The sequence below is a fragment of the Terrapene carolina genome, unplaced genomic scaffold (assembly GCF_002925995.2).
Source record: "Terrapene carolina triunguis isolate 2854851 unplaced genomic scaffold, T_m_triunguis-2.0 Scaffold210, whole genome shotgun sequence".
Taxonomy (NCBI): Eukaryota; Metazoa; Chordata; order Testudines; family Emydidae; genus Terrapene; species Terrapene triunguis.
In genome coordinates this window covers 10082637-10102733 of record NW_020664561.1, presented here as the reverse complement: position 1 = coordinate 10102733, position 20097 = coordinate 10082637, and the positions used below count along the sequence as shown (strand labels likewise).

The 20097-nt window shown below is 47.1% G+C and overlaps 1 protein-coding gene across 1 annotated transcript in view; it reads right to left on the bottom strand.

Annotated features, from left to right (window-relative positions):
* LOC112107426 (pappalysin-2) overlaps positions 1-20097 on the bottom strand; it is a 168270-nt gene that overhangs the window by 90095 nt on the left and 58078 nt on the right. Inside the window, exons 6-12 of the mRNA XM_024201120.1 lie at positions 17065-17557; positions 15276-15404; positions 13537-13628; positions 13190-13383; positions 11230-11367; positions 3702-3837; positions 2840-3056 (exon numbers count right to left, since the gene is read on the bottom strand). Of these exons, the coding sequence (XP_024056888.1) occupies positions 2840-3056; positions 3702-3837; positions 11230-11367; positions 13190-13383; positions 13537-13628; positions 15276-15404; positions 17065-17557 (1399 nt within the window). The remainder of the gene's footprint in view (positions 1-2839; positions 3057-3701; positions 3838-11229; positions 11368-13189; positions 13384-13536; positions 13629-15275; positions 15405-17064; positions 17558-20097) is intronic.

The following is a 20097-nucleotide window of genomic DNA, read 5'->3' as shown; positions in this document are numbered from 1 at the left end:
AGATGAGCATGGACAAAATCCAAAATTCCCAGTTGGACACTATCTGCATAATTGCTTGAATGTGAACCCTGAATCTGGACACTTCTAAACTTTGGAAAAATTAGGATCGGGATCCACAGCCAAACTTTGCATCATCAATCATCATCATCATCATCTGTTATCATCATTAGAACAAATCTTACCACCTTTCTTTAATTCCTTCTCAGCTCTGTGTCTTTGGCTCTGAATGTGCTTTCTGCATTATTTATTTATTCATTCAATCTTGGATGTCAGTTCTTCCCTCTTTTCCTTTGCAGTGTGATTTATTTGGAACATGCTGCCCTATTCTGCAAATACTGCTCCTCAGTTACATACTTTACTAAGATATTTGGAGGCCTTGGCGCACTGGACACCGATAAATTAAAGCATGTTATTATTAATTAATTATTAGTATTATTACTGAAGCAGCTGCGTGAGACTTGGTAAAGGAGCAGCCTCTGAGGGATGGGGTGGGAGCTCGGGGCAGAGGTATTTGAGGAATCTAGCATGGCACCCAAATCCTAGCAGGAAAAGAGGAGATTCCCCTCCCCAGTGGAGCTTTTTGGAACAGGAGTGGGACATCCAGTGGTAAAGTGGAAGGAAACCAAAACACAAATGGAAAGGCAGGCATCTGTCAAGCTCCCGCCAATGGTCTGTTTTATGGAGAGTTGCTCTCCTCGTGTTTCTCTCTCTCAGAGTTTAATGAGAGACTGGTGGGTGCCAAAGCTGACTTGGGAAGTTTCAACTTTATCTCCCGAGGGACGCTGTTAACCAGCATGTTATGTTTAATGCCAGGATGTCCAGGGCTCGATCCTGCAAGGCGCTGAGCACGCTGAGACAAGCACGTGCATCATTCTAAGCATGTGAGTTGATCTTTCAAGTCAATGGGACTGCTCACATGCTAAAAGTTCAGTACATGGTTAAGTGCTTTGCTGGATCAAGGTCTGACAGAGGCAGGGCTCCTTAGGACAAATAGTATGTGAACAGGCCAGTCCTCACTTACAGACAGCCCCCCCAACCTGAAGCAAATACTCACCAGCAACTACACACCACACAACAGAAACACTAATCCAGGAACCAATCCCTGCAACAAACCACGTTGCCAACTCTGTCCGCATATCTATTCAAGGGACACCATCATTGGACCTAACTACATCAGCCACACCATCAGGGGCTCATTCACCTGCACATCTACCAGTGTGATATATGCCATCATGTGCCAGCAATACCCCTCTGCCATGTACATTGGACAAACCGGACAGTATCTACACAAACAAATAAATGGACACAAATCAGACATCAAGAATTGTAACATTCAAAAACCAGTAGGAGAACACTTCAATCTCCCTGGACACTCAATAACAGACTTAAAAGTGGCAATTCTTCAACAAAAAAACTTCAAAAACAGACGTCAAGAAGAAACTGCAGAACTGGAATTAATTTGCAAACTTGACACCATCAAATTAGGCCTGAATGAAGACTGGGAGTGGCTGGGTCACTACAAAAAATAATTTTCCCTCTGTTGATATTCACCGCTTCTTGTCAACTGTTGAGAATGGGCCACATTCACCCTTATTGAATTGGCCTCGTTAGCACTGACCCACCACTCGGTAAGGCAACTCCCATCTTTTCATGTGCTGTGTATTTATACCTGCCTACTGTATTTTCCACTCCATGCATCTGATGAAGTGGGTTATAGCCCACGAAAGCTTATGCCCAAATAAATTTGTTAGTCTCTAAGGTGCCACAAGGACTCCTCGTTGTTTTTGTAATTAAAGACTATCATAATGCTACGCAACAAGGGGCTGAATCGGGGCTGCTCTGGGGACCTTAATATTAGCATCGTCTCACTTAATCCTAATGACATTCTTTTAACACTGAGATTCTGTATCTCTCTCTCTCTCTCTCTCTCACACACACACACACACACACACACACACACACCAAATTGAACTATTTTCCTAACTATTTTTTCCTGCAATCAGATAGTGAATCAAACCTCGATACCTTTTGTCTGAGTGGAATGCTGAACAATTTGAGCAGAAAGGGTGATGGGGAGTGTGTGCATACATGTATAGAGGGACAGGGGCCCAAGTTAAAAGTGTAGTGCTAACTCCAGAGAGAATCTCTATTGTTTTAGCAGCAGAGGGAGAAGGGCAGGGGGGTAGGCTGGGTGCAGGAACTGCAGTGATTTCCAGCTGATGTCCAAATCTAGTGTGGACTTCACCCACTTGCACTGCCCTTCATCTGGTGGCTGCATGGGCCCCTTATATTCTACTCCAGCCACGACTCTTTACTGCGATAGAAGCAGAAATTAGAGATGGGAAAGAGCTACCAACCCTGGATTACTCCTTATACTCTATGTCCACACTTGAAGCTGGAGATGTAAATCCCAGTTTGAGGAGACACGCCTGCTCTGATCGAGACTAGAGCACAGCCATGGCGCCATGAGTAGCAGGAGGACTAGCTGCCCTGTCTGAAACAGCTGGCATGCACCTGGAGTGGCTCATCCTTCACACCCCTTGTGCCACCAAAACTATTCTCTATTTTTAGCACTCTGGAAATCAGAGCCAGATCAGGTCTGGCTTCTCGAGCTGGAATTCACAGCTCCAGCTCGAAGTCTAGTTATACCTACAGTGTTTGTCCCGGAACAAGGAGGTAGCAGCTCTAGTTGAGCGAAAGGATGTCTCCCTCTGGCTGAGCCCTTAGGAGTTATGCTCTAAGCTGGATGTCACCTTCTGCAGGAGTGACAGACCCAAAGCCAGCAGAGTGATGGCCCTCGCCCAGCAGCAACACAGAAGAATCCGAGGCGATGTGGTACCTGTGTCTCTGGAGGTCATGTCCCTCGTGTTCCAGGAGGCAGGTGTTCAGCACAGAAGAGCTGAGGAGGGAGGAAGTTCGCAAGGCCACGGCTGAGACGCCCACTAACGGGGAGGAGAAATTGAGCAGCACGGAGGTGATCCGGTGGAAAAGGAAATCCTGGCTGTGGGTCACGTTGATGACCAATGGGTTCCGCTGACATGACAGCTCATGTGTCCCTAAGGGGGATGAAGTAACAAGAGAGAAAGAAGCCATTAGCCCAACTCTGGGATTGTTTAGCTTGCCTGGGGTTATTCCACAGCTCAGACGCTACTCCTGTGGTCTGCCTTTTCCACTAAGCAACCTGCAAGGGATTCCTTCCCAGCAAGGAAATCAGACAGGACACGTCCAAGGCAAAGGCAAATCCTTCTGCTTCGGGCCAACCAGCAACTAGACTAGGGTCAAGAAAGCAGGAGAGGGAGAGCCAGTGCTGAGAGAAACGGGATGCAGAGAGGATCCCACCAGAGAGAGGGTACTACAGCCTCCTTCATCCTGGTCTGCCCTGAGGCACAGACCGTCTCAGCCAACAAAAGAGGCAGGAAGGAGCTCAAGGAGGACACTGCAAGAGAGGTGTTGAGATCTCCCAGCTCCCACTGAACTCAGGTTGAGCCAAAGAGGCCATAACAATTTGGGCCGTTTGCTAGGAGCTGTCTGACACAGCCCTGCCTTAGCTGCTCAGGCGCTTCCTCAGACTCTGCTAGACTGCTTGCTCCCTGCAATGGAAAGCCCAAGGCGAAGCAGAGAGGGACTCAGGTGCCGAGGGAGCAGAGGAGGAGAAGGGAAAGGGGAGCTCCCCTCCTCATGTCAGCTCTGAGTGCACTCACCCAGCGAGTGGTTGTGCCTCCTCTCATCCCCCAGCTGGACGGTCACAGTCGGCTTGTGCTGGTCGCTCAGGGCAATGCCATCAGAGGCCAGGAAAATAAATACTGAGGTGGCCAGTCCGGGTCTGTCGAAGCACACCTGCGCATGAGGGTACAACGCCAGAGGGGACATTAGGGTGGGGGATTACAGCGAAGCAGACAGAGCTACACGGGATAGGGCTTTGCATTTTAGAAGCAATGCTATTGATCAGACAAATAAACAAATGGGTGATGGCCCTCCATGACTGAAGAGGGCTCGTGTGTATTGAGCATTGCCTAGGGTTGCCAACTTTCTACTCGCACTAAACCGAACACCCTTGCTCCACCCCCTGCTTCTCCCCTTCTCTGAGCCCTGCCCCTCCTCCGAAGCCCCACCCCCGCTTACTCCATCACCCTGCCCCCTGTTGCTCGCTCTCCCCACCCTCACTCACTCGCTCATTTTCACCAGGCTGGCTCAGGGGGCTGGGGTGCAGGAGGGGGTGAGGGCTCCGGCTTGGGTCGAAAACCGGACACCTGGTCACCCTAGCGTTACCTCATAATGAGGAATAGCCCAGGAGCCCCCCAGGGAGCTCAGGACAGTGAGCAGGGATACAGTGATCAGAGGGTGGGACAAGTATTTCAGCTTTGCAGCCACTCACTGGGGCCCACAAAGAGCTGGCACAGCCGTGGGGCAAAGCAAGATGGAGGAAATATCTTTTTGCACCTTCGCCCCAAATTCCCACTCAACCATCACTGAGGCTGGGCAATTTCCCAGTAACATTTTCCTCCCATTATTATTTCACGCTTGTTGCATTTCCACCTCATGTCCAGGACTGGAAGCCCTGAGACACCATGAAGGTCAATCCCGTCAGCACCACAGCCTGCTCCAAAGCAGGAAGCACATTACCATGGAGAGTTCCAGTTCTGCACACCCAAGAAGCTTGGGTGGTTTGGATAAGCACCTCAATATCGAGCGCTCATCCCAACCTAACTTGTGAGGGTCAGATCCTCAGCTTGTGCCAATTTGGGGGAAGCTCCTTATTCCATCCCTCCCCACTGCTCCCCTGTGCAGGCACTTGGCAAAATCTGTTTTTAAGTTAGAACTGCCGTATCTGGCTTATCTCACTAAATATTCCCTGCATGTGCTTCCTTTTTCTTATTATGGATTGAGCTGCAGTTGGCTATATTTTAATTTTTTTTTCTTTTGCTTAATTTCCTGCTTGTTACATTCTGATATGACTCCAAATCTTCCCTGAATCTGATGTGTAGGAAATAGAGAACAAAGCACTGCCACTGGAAAGTGCTCCTCCATAAATCAGAATAACTCATATCTGCAAGTATACCAGCTATGCTGAGGTGCACTATGGGAGGCTAGTTATGTTGCACAGATATTTACATTCTTCAGCAGATGGCCACACCCACTTACGTCTGTGCCTTCATATAGGGGCACAATGATTTCTTTGCTCTTTAGTGCCACCTGTTGAAAATGTTTCATTCCATACAACTGGAATCCTGTACCTAATGAGCAATGTGATTGTTCATTTAAAGCATGTGACATGGAGCATTAAAATAGTCCTGTAAGTGGAGGTGTATGCACGTGTTATTGAGATGTGTGTGTAAACAGCTATATTTGTATGGGAGAGTGTTTTTTCATATACATGTGTGAATAAGAAACCTGCTTCCCAGACCAATCTGTTAGCAATCAGGCAAACACTATAAAAGAGAAAGAACATAGGCATATTTATTACTAGCCCATAAATAATTTTATGGGCGGAAAATAATAGCACACCTAAAATGAGCGTGTGGAGCCAGTAATGAAAGTCTTTCATATAAACATCTGACCACAAGTTCCAATGCACTGGAATATGAGTTAATCCTGGTGAGAAGTGGAAAGCGAGCCTCCATCAAGGCAGCACAAAGAGGGGGCTTTCCTCTTTCTTGTGAGTAAAGGAAGAAATGGAGGGCATTTGCCCTGGCATAAGCACAGTAGGGAACCCAGAGGCAAGGTCCAAGAGATAGAGACAGAAGAGAATGAAGGCTATGTAGGTAGAGTTCTCTGTAGAGGCATAGGACGTTAGGGATACAGGGGTATTAGGGACAGAAAGGTAATAACACTGTTTATTGACCAATAATTAATGATGCATTAAGTCTTCCAAGTGCCTTAACAAAAGGTAATTATAGATAATCTAGGACTAAACAGGGCAACATGCCCCATATAAACTGTACGGAAAGAGCAAAGACAAATAACAACCTCCCAATAATAGAAGGCAGCAGCCACATAAAATGAAACTGTGGTTACAATCAGAAAATCAGCACTGTATGAACTGCATCTCCCTAATGGATGTATCAGCTCCCTGTGTCTCTTCTACTCAAGTCCTCCTTATGTGACTGAAACCCAGGTTTTATTCTCCCTGGTGGAGTTGAGGCCAATGCAGTTGTGGAACAGAGTCTCAGATGCCAGGTCAGAAAGGCCCTGACTCCCATCCTCTCTAACATGTCTGTGGGCATGGTCAGGAATTCCAGGCCAGCCTTCTCACTTCCCAGAAGAGACCGGCCCTAAGGCCTTGGGGCCACACTGCCCCTTGTACAGTCATTTACACCAGTGCAACCTGTGTGAAAACTGAGCTAAAGCAGAACAGCAGCAGTTTGCGCCCACTCTGCACTGGAGGAAGGGCGATGCTGAAGGTGCCCTTGAAGACTAACAGTAAAATCTCAAATAACCCCTCTCGGTTCAATAACTCCTCACTTAAAGTCGTCCCAGTTAACGTTGTTACGTTGCTCATCAATTAGAGAACATGCTCGTTTAAAGTTGCACAATGTTCCCTTCTGACGTTGTTTGGCAGCCGCCTGCTTTGTCCACTGCTTGCAGAAAGAGCAGCCCATTGAAGCTAGCTGGTGGAACCAGGGTGGACCGGCAGCCCCCCATCAGCTCCCCGCTCCCCTAAGTTTCCTGTGTGGCAGCCGCCCAGGAGGCTATCAATTGCCAGGCAGTTCAGATGTCCCTCCCCCCACTGCCGTGTGCTGCTCCTGCCCTCTGCCTTGGAGCTGCTCCAGGGAGCCTCCTGCTTGCTGTGCGGGGGAGGGGGGAAGAAGGGTGATAATGTCATGATGTCCCGCTCCCCCCACCCCACTTCTGTACCTTATCTCCATGGGGGGGGAGGGGGAGACACACACGACAGGGCTCAGGACGGAGGGAGCTTGCTGGCAGCAGCTGCTGTCTCAATTTGCTAATCTACTTAAAAAGGCAACGTACTTAGAGTTGGGTCACCGTACTTAAAGGGGCAATGCGCGTCTCTCTCTCTCACACACACACACACACGGTGTGTGTCTCTGTCTCTCTCTGCCATGCTGTCTCCCCTCCCTCAATTCGTGCTGCCTTGTAGAGTGTGAGGCTACATTAACAACGTGTTAACCCTTGAGGGCTCAGCCGAGTGCTAGTTCATCATTTAGCAGTAAGGTATTCCCTGGGAAATATCCCACCCTCTTCCACCCTCTGACTCCACCACCTCAATCAAGCTTCACAATCATCATTGCTATGTACAGTATTAAATTGTTTGTTTAAAACTTATACTGTGTGTATGTATATATATATATAAAAAATATAGTCTTTTGTCTGGTGAAAAAAATTTCCCTGGAACCTAACCGCCCCATTTACATTAATTCTTATGGGGAAATTGGATTAGCTTAACATTGTTTTGCTTAATGTAGCATTTTTCAGGAACATAACTACAGTGTTAAGCAAGGAATTACCGTATTTGCCTAGCAATGGCTTTTTCATTTACAGAACACTGTTGTAGGGTTCTGTCTCCTTCGTTGTGGTGATCCATGCGCTGGCAGCTTCCAGGATGGATTGCTGCCACAGACTCATATGCTAAAGGGGATGAAACAAGGAAATAGACTTCTGGGAGGGAGGCTGGCTCATCTCATCAAAAGGGCTTTAAACTAGAAATTTGGGGGAGACGGTTGGGAGATGTCCAGTTAATCTCCACGCCTGAGTCCAACACTGAAAAGGAATGTGAAGAGATAAGCACAGATATAGGTAGGGGTACGGGATTGGACATAAGAAAGAGGGGGCAGAGGGACAGTATGGGGTCTGTACCAAATTGCATAAGTAATGCGAGAAAGGATAGACAGCATACGGTAAGATGTTTATACACCAATGCGAGAAGCCTAGGTAACAAAATGGAGGAACTGGAGCTCCTGGTCCAAGAAATGAAACCTGATATCGTGGGAATAACCGAAACGTGGTGGAACGGTAGTCATGACTGGAGTACAGGTATGGAAGGGTATGTGCTGTTTAGGAATGACCGGAAAAAAGGTAAAGGTGGGGGAGTGGCATTGTATGTCAATAATGAGGTAAAATGCAAAGAAATAATAAGTGATGGAATGGATAAGACAGAGTCTGTCTGGGCAATAATTACACTGGGTAATAGGACTACTAGAGCCTCCCCTGAGATAGTGCTTGGGGTGTGCTATAGACCGCCGGGATCTAGCCTGGATGCGGACAGAGAACTATTTAATGTTTTTAGGGAAGTAAAAACGAATAAGAACTGTGTAATCATGGGGGACTTTAACTTCCCAGATATAGATTGGGGAACAAATGCTAGTAACAATAATAGGGCTCAGATGTTCCTAGACGTGCTAGCAGATGAATTCCTTCATCAGGTAGTAACTGAACCGACGAGGGGGGATGCAATTTTAGATTTGGTGCTGGTGAGTGGTGAGGACCTCGTTGAGGAAATGGTTGTAGGGGACAACCTTGGCTCAAGTGACCATGAGCTAATTCGGTTTAAACTAAATGGAAGGTTTAACAGAAATAAAACTCTGACTAAGGTTTACGATTTTAAAAAGGCCAACTTTAATAAATTAAAGCAACTACTTAGGGAAGTGCATTGGGATAACATACTTAGGGATCTAAAGGCAGATGACGCCTGGAATTACTTCAAATCAAAGTTGCATGAGCTGTCCGAGGCCTGTATACCAAGAAAGGGAAAACGATTAGTGGGCAGGAGATTTAGACCTAGCTGGATGAGTGGGCGTCTCAAAGGGGCAATTAAGAAAAAACAGAAAGCGTACAAAGAATGGAAGAGGGGAGGGATCAGCAAGGAAACCTACCTTATTGAGGTCCGAGCATGTAGGGATGCAGTGAGAAAGGCCAAAAGCCGTGTAGAGTTGGACCTTGCGAGGGGAATTAAATCAAATAGTAAGAGGTTTTATAGCCATATAAATAGGAAGAAAACAAAGAAAGAGGAAGTGGGACCGCTGAAGAATGTAGATGGAGTGGAGATCAAGGATAATCTAGGCATGGCACAATATCTAAATGAATATTTTGCATCAGTCTTTAATAAGGCTAATGAAGGGCTTAGGAATAGAGGGAGCAGGACAGAGGGGAATAAAGAAGGAGGGAATGACATTACAGTATTAGAGGTGGAAGCTAAACTTCAGCAGCTAAACGGGACCAAATCGGGCAGACCGGATGATCTTCATCCTAGAATATTGAAGGAAGTGGCGCAAGAAATTGCAAGCCCCTTAGCGATAATTTTTAATGAATCTGTAAACTCGGGGGTGGTACCGTTGGACTGGAAAATAGCTAACGTGGTTCCTATTTTCAAGAAGGGGAAAAAAAGTGACCCGGGTAATTACAGGCCTGTTAGTTTAACATCTGTAGTATGCAAGGTCTTGGAAAAAATTTTGAAGGAGAAAGTAGTTAAGGGCCTTGAGTTGAATGGTAATTGGGACAAATTACAACATGGGTTTACGAAAGGTAGATCGTGCCAAACCAACCTGATCTCCTTCTTTGAGAAAGTAACAGACCTTCTAGATAAAGGGAATGCGGTGGATCTAATATACCTCGATTTTAGTAAAGCGTTTGATACGGTACCGCATGAGGAATTATTGGTTAAACTAGAAAAGATGGGGATCGATATGAAAATCCAGAGGTGGATAAAGAATTGGTTAAAGGGGAGACTGCAGCGGGTAGTACTGAAAGGGGAACTGTCAGGTTGGAGGGAGGTCACCATTGGGGTTCCTCAAGGTTCGGTTTTGGGTCCGATTTTATTTAATCTATTTATTACTGACCTCGGAACCGAATGTAGGAGTGGGCTGATAAAGTTTGCGGATGACACAAAGTTGGGAGGTATTGCTAATTCGGAGAAGGATCGGGATATTCTGCAGGGAGACTTAGATGACCTTGTAAATTGGAGTAATAATAATAGGATGAGATTTAATAGTGAGAAGTGTAAGGTGATGCATTTAGGGATGACTAACAAGAACTTTAGTTATAAGCTGGGGACGCATCGGTTGGAAGTGACGGAGGAGGAGAAGGACCTCGGAGTCCTGGTTGATCGCAGGATGACTATGAGCCGGCAATGTGACGCGGCTGTTAAAAAAGCTAATGCGATCTTGGGATGCATTAGGCGAGGTATTTCTAGTAGGGGCAAGGAGGTGCTCCTTCCGTTATACAAGGCGCTGGTGAGACCTCATTTGGAGTACTGTGTGCAGTTCTGGTCTCCTATGTTTAAAAAGGATGAATTCAAACTGGAACAGGTACAGAGAAGGGCCACTAGGATGATCCGAGGAATGGAAAACCTTTCCTATGAAAGGAGACTCGAGGAGCTCGGTTTGTTTAGCCTAACCAAAAGAAGGCTGAGGGGGGATATGATTGCTCTCTTTAAATACATCAAAGGGATAAATACCAGGGAGGGAGAGGAATTATTTCAGCTCAGTACTAATGTGGACACGAGAACAAATGGATATAAACTGGCCGTGGGGAAGTTTAGGCTTGAAATTAGACGAAGGTTTCTAACCGTCAGAGGGGTGAAATTTTGGAACAGCCTTCCGAGGGAAACGGTGGGGGCGAAAGACCTCTCTGGCTTCAAGATTAGGCTAGATAAGTTTATGGAGGGAATGGTTTAATGGGATAACGTGATTTTAGTCAATTAGGTAATAAATTGCCATCGCTGGTAAAATGTGGGTCTGGCTAGAGAATCTTGCCTGTATGCTCGGGGTTCTACTGATCGCCATATTTGGGGTCGGGAAGGAATTTTCCTCCAGGGTAGATTGGCAGAGGCCCTGGAGGTTTTTCGCCTTCCTCCGCAGCATTGGGCAGGGGTCGCAAGCTGGAGGATTCTCTGCGACTTGAAGTCTTTAAATCACGACCTGGAGACTTCAACAGCTGAGTTAAGGGAAAGTGGGTGGGTCAGCTTTTGTGGCCTGCATCATGCGGGAGGTCAGACTAGATGACCATAATGGTCCCTTCTGACCTTTAAGTCTATGAGTCTATGATACATGTGCCAGTCACTGGCTTTCAGTTGCTACAACTCATCTGTAGAACGCCTGGCTGTAGCTGATGAGTTTGTGACCCAGCTGAGGGAGAGCTCTTCATTACTCCAGGACAGGAGGAAGGGAAAGAATTGGCCTTTATCCCTGAAAGTGTGGGACAAGGATAGGAAAGCCCTCCCCAACTCCTACAAAGTATCCTCCCTATTAAGCCCAGGTGCCCAACGACACTTACTTTGAGCCAAACTCTCTCATCATTCAAGTGTGTTTTCTCCCCATCAGCAACCTGAGCATTGTCATGGCTGGTGGTGCAGGGGAACCAAGCAGCGAGGGAATGATGCTCTGGCATATCTTGAAGGTGGGATCTGCACACCTGGAAAGGAGAGATTTTCAACCCCAGCAGCAGCAGCAGCAGCAGCAGCAGCAGCGGGCATGGAGGGAAAGGAAGGGAGAGAACTACCAGCCTCCTACATGCCCACCAGGAAAGAGGCACCACAGCGTTAACCAGAGCAGAAGGGGAGGGGTGACTGAAGTCACCTGCTTGAATAAAGAATATTTCAGGGTACCTGTGGGATTGAGGGAAAGAGACTATGGGCTAGATCAGGGATCGGCAACCTTTATCAGGGATAAGCACCCTGGTGGGCCGGGCCGGTTTGTTTACCTGCCGCATTCGCAGGTTTGGCCGATCGCGGCTCCCACACCGCTCCAGGCCAATGGGGGCTGCGGGAAGCGGCGGCCAGCACATCCCTCGGCCCGCGTCGCTTCCCGCAGCCCTCATTGTCCTGGAGCGGCGAACCGTGGCCACTGGGAGCCGCGATCGGCCGAACCTGCGGACGCGGCAGGTAAACAAACCGGCCTGGCCCGGCCCACCAGGATGCGTACCCTGGCGAGCCGCGTGTCAAAGGTTGCCGATCCCTGGGCTAGATCATCGGTGTAAATCAGCACAAATCCACTGATTTCAGCACAGGGACCCCAATTTACACCAGCTGAGACTCAGGCTCAATAGTCTAGAAGAAAAAACGTTCCGAAAAATCAATATACAGGGTCAGATCCTCAACTGGCATAAATCAATATAGTCCTGTGGACCCACACAGTTTTACACCAGATGAGAACCTGGCCCTTGAAATCTTGATTCCTCTGGAACAAGGGACATGGGGTCTTAAGACTGTCCACTGTACCAGGACTGGCCAGAGAAGAGCACACACAAGTGGCTACAATATTTGCACTTTTCTCCACGCTCCCTGTTCCGCTTTCTTAGCGTCTTTGTACAAAATATTGATATGACATTGTGAATTTATCTCAATTCCTTATTGGGTTGATGACAATTATTGCACCAAAAAGGTACAAAGCACTCTACAGACAGATGTAATAATAACACCTGGCTCTTCTATAGCATTTCTCACCAGTTGATCACAAAGTATATCAGTGTCATTAATTTTATTGATGAAGAAACTGAGGCATAGAGCTGTGAAGTGACTTGCCCAAGGTCCTCCAACAGATGAGGTAGGAACAGAACCCAAGTCTCCAGAATCCCAGTCCAGTGCACCATCCACTGGGCCACACTGCCTCTCTTCAGAGCAATGATATATGCAGAGAGGGACCATGTCTCAACGAGCTTACTTTACAAACTAAGATGATATATTATTTAAGAGGATGGAGCACAGAGCTATAGGAACTTCCAGACCACACCAGGTCCATCTAGGCCAGCATCCTGTCTCAAAGACCTGCACCAAATGTTTCAGATGAAGATGCAATGAGAAGTATGCACAAACACGCCTATGGGAAAAGTTTCTTCCAGGCCGTTCAGCCCTGATCCACAGCCCATTGAAGTCAGTGGAAAGATGCCCACTAACTTCAAGGGGCTTTGCTTCAGACACTAAATGGTGGGCATATGTCCTGAAGCATGAGGGTTTATATCCTTTCATACCCTGATCCTATAAGCATGCATGCAGTGCGACGGAAAGCAAAGCTTAACACATCATGGCAATGCCAGGATTGTTGTCTGGATTTTCTTTTCCAGTTTATATGGCTGATTTTAAGCCGCCTGATGCGTGAAAGCTGCTCTGCTGGGAGGACTGAGTCGCATAGGCCTTTATGAATAGGTGCTCCATCAGGAGAGACAGGAAAGGCAAGGACACTGTGGAGATCACATCAGGTTTGGGACTCTCCCGGTACAAGGAAATGCCTAGCCTCACCTTCACAACAGGCTCTCCGGTCACCATGGAAACAGGACATGACTTCTTGTCCTGGTGGGAGGTGTAGGCCTGTGCTGCCCACTGATCCATGTACCCTTTGGGAGTGTAGAGGCCACAGTCCTGGATGTTGCTTCTCCTCTCGAAGGGCTCACACACTCCATCCCCCTCGTGAACATAACACAGGCTCGGCTCTCCTGCAGAGAGGCCAAAGACTAGAAGGTTAGTGTCTACAATGCTTCTGCTGAGGGCAGGAGAAAAAACTATACCCTTCCCTCGGGGGGCCATCACAACCCAAAAAGGGGGTGGTCAAGGAGAGAAGGAATGGGCTGACTCAGCACATGACTTACCAACACAGTTGAAGCCTTTTTCCCTTTTACACTTCCCAGAGCAGCCATCTCCATCTAACAGGTCTCCATCATCGCACTCCTCTTCCAAGCTCCTAAGAGACCGTCAGCAAGAAATGTTAACGCCCTCTTGACTAGCTGCCCTTCGAGCTTTTCAGCTCCATAAGGGTCAGGACCCCATGTTTAAGGACAATCCTCAAGTCAGATTTCACTGGAGGAATCATGGGATGCCAGCTACAAGGAGGGAGAGAAGAGACTGACTCTTGTCAGGTGAGGAAGGAGTTGGGAAAGCCAGAGTGGGAGAAAAGAGGCCCCACTCCACCACCATCTTCCCTGGAGAACTCAGGGTGGGAGCAAGTGCAACTACCAAGCCTGTGTCAGAGGAGAAGAGCCGCCAGTGATGTCAGATGTGAAGAATGGCCAGTTTTTCCACTGGGTGTTGGACAAGTCAAGGTGGGGTAAGAGATAGGGATGAGTTTAGTGACTGAGTAGGGAAAAGCAATAGCCACGTGCTACATTTCATGAGAAAACCACAAGCAAAAAATTACATGCTTAAGTGAATTCAGGTTTATTCTCATGTGTGCACCCACACACACAGAGGCACGCATGCGCACACACACACCTTCACACTTAAAACTTCAAATATTCAAGCAATTTTGCTTCACACACACTCTTCATACACAAAGATGCACAATGTGAAAATCAATCTTGTCTCTTCACTCTCTTGACTTTGACTCAATGTTATTTCCCAACGGTTTAAAATTGTTTACTAAACAAGACTTCCTAAGCTGTGTTCCCAACCGCCCTTTAGATCAGTCACGTTAAAAGCATATCACAAATCTCTACTACTTGCCTCGCATTTATGCTGCTTGTTCAGTTTTTTCAACTTCACTCAGCTTGGACAGTGGAACTAAAGTGGTCATTCACTCTCCAGAAGCTCAGACCCTTAACTGTAGTAAATCAGCAATGAAGTCAATGGAGCTATGCTGAATTACACCAGCTGAGGATCTGGCCCTTCTAGCCAGTTTCCCCTGTTGGGTCTCATGCACTTAGCACAATCACTTTACATTGGGTTTCACAACACTGCAAGGGGAAGCTAACAATTTACAAAGCTGTTTTCACTGGAAAACAATCAAGTTGAAGTCAGAAAAATTCAAACTGGAAACATGACACAAATTTTTACCAGAGAAGATAGTTAACAATTAGACCAGCTTACCAGGGGATGCTGTAAGTTTCCCATCATTTGGGGTCTTTAAATCAAGTTTGGATGTCATTCTAAAATATATGCTCTATCAGAGAGCCACAAGTTACTGGGCACAATGCAGAATCATTGGGTGAAGTTCTCTGGCCTGCACTATGCAGGAGGCCAGACTAGATGATCAGAATGCTCCTTTGGGGGTTTAAAAATCTATGACACTTTATAGAGATTGGTTCTGGCCTAAGCATTGGACCAAGCACCCACTGACTTTGGGGAAGTTCAGATCAGAATCCAAATCCAAACTCCGCACCTCGCAAGGCCCATCTTTACCTTCTAAGAAGCATTAGATTTTGCAAAACACTTTGGGTTTGAGCCTTCATTCTTTTGCAATGGTTTGGCACCACTGACAGGAGTGGAGTTATGCTGGCATAAATCTGGTGTCATGGAGTGAAGGATCAGGTCTTCTGTTTACCTTTGGATCTACCCTACTAGACCAAATGGCTTTAAAAACATCTCCCAAATGTGTGTAGAATTCAGCACTTACATGGTCACTTTTCCGTCTCCACAATAGGGAGAGCCGTGGGTATGGATCAAAGATGGAGACGGTTCTCCCACAGCTGCCCCAGCCATGGCCTGCACCTGGTAGCGGTACAACTGGCCCGGTGTGACATCCCTGCAGAAACACAGAGGAATGAAACAAACTAGGAGAGAACAAATACCACGTGGGAAACGTACGTCCGTATGTGGCCATTTGCAGTGGATTCATTAGAGGCAAAGGGGATGCTATAGGTTATAAAAAGCATGTGTGTTGTACCTAAGCAGAATGGAAAGTTAACGGTCCTGTGGATGCTGCCCTGCTAGGTTGGAAGTGTTGCAATAATTGGCTGATGAATTTACCCTAATTGTAGCTCAGATGTAAAGAGTATGTCAGTTTATTAAGTAATACAATGATCTATAATAACAAACTTTAATGAAAAATAGGTCAAGTTGCTTTCAGTAGTGAGTGTTGTAAGCAGGTGCAAGAGAACCAGAGGGACTAAATTAGTCCAAACAAAAAAGGCCACGTTGATATAATTCAAGCACCATGTTGAAATCACGCTTGGTAAAAACAGAAAATGTGGAACTGGAAATTAATAAATAAAAACTAAAGTGTCAGATATTGTGGGAAAAATAATGGAGACATGGGCTATTCTACCCACCATTCCCTTTGTGGGTCCTTAAAGAAAGAGACTGGGGGGAAGAAAATTAAAAAACAAAAGATGGAGGCTACTAAAGCAAGCTTCACAGTCATGGCTGCCACACCCTAGGAATACGATACAGAATGTGCAGAAGAGTTAACAGGTACCATTTTCCAGAGCACCTAATTCACATTGACTTTCAATGAGAATTAGGCTAAGTCACTTTGAAAACGTGACTTAGGGTCCTAAGTAGTTTCTGAAATGTGTACCCAGTGTCTAATGATGCTCTGAACACAGGATCCTGGCTTTTACAAGGGGAAGAAGGGTAAGCTGGTGTGTGTGTGAGGGATGGAGGGGAACAAGAGAGGCAAGGAGTGGGAGAGATGGGACTCAGAACCTCAATAAAATTTGCCTGGCTTGGCCTGGGCATGGATGGATAGAGGAAAGAAGCCACACGGTTCAGATCTGAATCCAGATCTGGGCTTTGAACCCCCTCAAAGTTCAGGGTGTTTGAAACTAACATGTAAATTAACCAGGTAGGCAGACAGGGATAATTTGGCAAATTCCAATCTAGATTCCAATTTCCCATGTCCCCAAAGTCTGGGGGTATTTGGATCTGAGGTTATGGTTATGGCCCATCTCTATATAAATAAAACATCAGGGTGCCAATATATCCATGCCACTAGAATGTATTGCACTGTGGCACAGACACAAAGCCAAAAGCACAGGTAGGTTCCCCCCAATTCTACAATTGCCGTGAGCTGAGGCTACAGAAAGAGGATCTGTGGCAAGTAATCAGAGGAGCCTGCCACTTTTCCCTCTAGGTGGACCATCACATGAAATTATCCCCTACCCTATGTGACTTGAACAATCATTACCCTGGCCCCACGGACGGGGAAATGTGTCAAAGTTAAAGAGTTCTCTCTAGTGGGATACAGCTTCCTGGTGAGTATCATGCTAGTGTCATGGAACTGTCATATGCAATGGGGTGTTTTGGGCAAACTCTGAGGCTGGGCATTCATGGCACTGCTCACCACAGAGAGGCTGAGTTCTAAAAACATCAATGAATCCAAATGCAGAAGCCAGAAAAGCAAGGAGAACTAGAACAGCACCACAACCACCCCCGGCCTTTGGTGAGCCGATATTGCTACTCACGTGTCGGTGAACTTTCGGTGCATGTGCAACCCCTTTATGGGGGAGCCGCTAGCAAACGGAGGGTCCCGCAGGATCCTGTACCGCACAGGCTTACAGCTGGAGCAGAGGGGGCTCTGGGGCATGGAGGTTAAGAGAGCTGCATCTATCTCCATCCGCTCATCAAAGGTGTAGACCTTTACCCCAGACACCTTCCTGTTGACGTTGAGCCTAACGGTGAGGGGGGTGTCACAGAAAGTGTCCAGGGGGCCCAGGTGGACGGACTCCCCATGCTCTGTCAGGATTTCAATGTCAGACAAGGCCTTGGGTGAGTCTGTGGAAAGGTAGGTGGTCCACAGCACGAGAGACTCCGGGTACACGGGATGCAGGAAACGCAGCTCCAGGATACAACCATGCGGCTGGGGGCAAGGAACAGTCATGTTCATGTGGTACAGGTGGAGCTCTGGGCTCCAGGCCTGCAGGCTGGGCTCACAGGGTTGATCCACATCCGGGGGGCCTAGACAAGGGGAGAATATAGATCCCTATAAGGAGCAGGGCAGTTCATTTCAGTAGCAAACAGAGATATATGATAGTCTGTACATACATGCACACACATTGAGGTGAACACCCCCAGATGTATGCACATATAAACACAGATACATACGCACATGTGCATACAACGATGCCATCATATGCACACATCCACACATAGGCACCAACATACAGTGTGTGCTCAAATGTCTCAGAGCATAAAGATATCAAACACACTTGTGTTTCCATGCATAAATCCTCAGATCCCTAACAGCATGAAGAAACAAACATACATATCCCACCCGACACGTACAGACATACACAGGCTTGAACATGCGTATCTAGGAATTTTTCAACAAAATGTTTTTGGCTGATTTGTCGAAACCAAAACCAAAACCAATGGTTTTGTGGGAAGGGCCAGTCTCCATGAATTGTGCGACCGATAAAAAGTTGAAAAAGAGTTTTGACATTGTCGAAATGGGTCACTTCTCCATTGGCTAAATAAAACATTTGAGTTTTTCAGTTCAAAACAGCTTTTTTTGTTTCAAAATTTAACTTCATTTATACTAAAAAATGTTTCAAAAATGAAAAAAAAGTCCAAATCTAAATGTTTTGAAATCATCCCAAACCAGAATATTTTTCAGTTTATCGGTTCAGAAAAATGTTCGAGATTTTGACTTTTTGTTCTGATCTGGGAGGGGAAAAATGTTCAAAATCTCAGAAATTCTCACAAGACAGGACCTCCTCCCCCAATCTTATCAAACAGGTCGGTGCAAACATCCCCCCTTTGCACAGAACTGTACAATGACTCAGGCACAGACACACTCTATATACCTGTGTATCACAGGAACACCTGCAGACACACGCATGCATTTTGTCAGAAACACAGGTATACCTGCACACTCACACACACACACACACACACACACACACACACACACACACAAACCCACACATGCCTGGACACACACAGACATGGACTGAACTAAGCAGGATTCTGTGATTGGTCTCAGTGCCACTGGCATACTAACTATACACCTGAGATGGAGAGAAATTAGCATGAGTTCATTGCCGGCACCTCTCACCCTGTATTAGTGCTAGGGTTCGTTCTGACCATCCCTCCCATTCTTAGGCACAAGCTGACAGAGGAGAAGTTAAGGAAACTAGTTTTCAGGCAGATCCCAATGCAGGGCTCGTGGCCTTGTTAGGTGAGTGCGTTTGAGCAAGGAGGAGCAGGGGAGCGCACCTGGCTGGCTCTGAGTGTCATCAGTACAGATGGGCCCATGCTGCCAAGTTTGCCTCTGAATTCTTATTTGATCTCCAAACGTCCCCTGGCTGAAGGGGTCGGGGACTAGATCATTCGCCCAGGCTAAGCAGCACAAAAGGAACTTGATGCATTTCTATAGGGGCAGCTAGAGGTTCTTCTGTCACAGGGAGTGGGGTAAAGCGTTAGGGGCATTCTGGGGTGGGCCAAGGGCAGGAAAGGGCATGGTACACTGGTGATCCCAAGCCAGCAGAATAGTCACTAGGGGACCACTCCACTTAGTGTAAGTCCTGTTCATCGGAGCCCATCTCAGCCCAGGAGCGGACTGGGCCGAGGGCCACCTTTGCCTCCACCCCATCAGCGGCACCAAAGCTTGCTCAGGATTGAGCCCTATGCAGTCAGCAAGGGAAACCAACACGGATGTGCTCTGAGCCATGGAAAGAGAAGCTGAGCGTAAGAACCAGTTTCAAGTTCACGGACTCTGCTGAAAATGCCCAATTTTCCCCAAGGCCACAAACAGTTGTCCTATTTAATGCCCATCCAAGGCCTGGACTCGTGTCCCCATGAAATCCCCCAGGTTGTGCAGAAGTGCCTCTCTCTCTCACCCCAGCTGACACGTGCTGGTGAAAACTGCACACTGGTGTGGAGAAAAGTTTAGCATCAGCTAAGGGGAAAAGCCAGTTCTGATCTGTAAGGGACGACACGGCCATCTGACAGCCTGGGAAATGGGAAATGCTGAAGCTGACAGCTCCAAATGTTCTGCTGTTTAACCAAATTGGCACAAACCTCTTTTTTCCCTCATTTTGTCACTTTCTCTGATTGAGAGAGATGTTTCCACCCCGCTCCAGTCTCGAAGTGAAGTTTCCAGTGACACCATGAAACCCTTGGCTCTTTCCTATGCCAGGGGCACATGCATACCAGTGTGATTCATGTTGTAACTTGTCTGGAAGGCAAGGCCTGGGGCAAGATAACCTGCCATAGGGTGCTTTTTAAACTGGCTCATAAACACTTGAAACTGGATACACCTATCAGTTCATCCCGTCCATCTGGTTGGTGGGGAAGAAGGACTGTTCCTTATGCTGTGTTCTCCAGGGTTCTGCCTGGACCTAAATGACCCAAGAAATGAGATTGTCGCCAACACCTTGGGAAGAGTATGCCACTCTCTAAGGCTGGATCAAAGCCCCTGGAAGTCCACGAGAAGGCACCTCTTAGCTTTGGATCAGACCCTAAGAACTGGGTGCACCATACACTGGCTTTTCTTT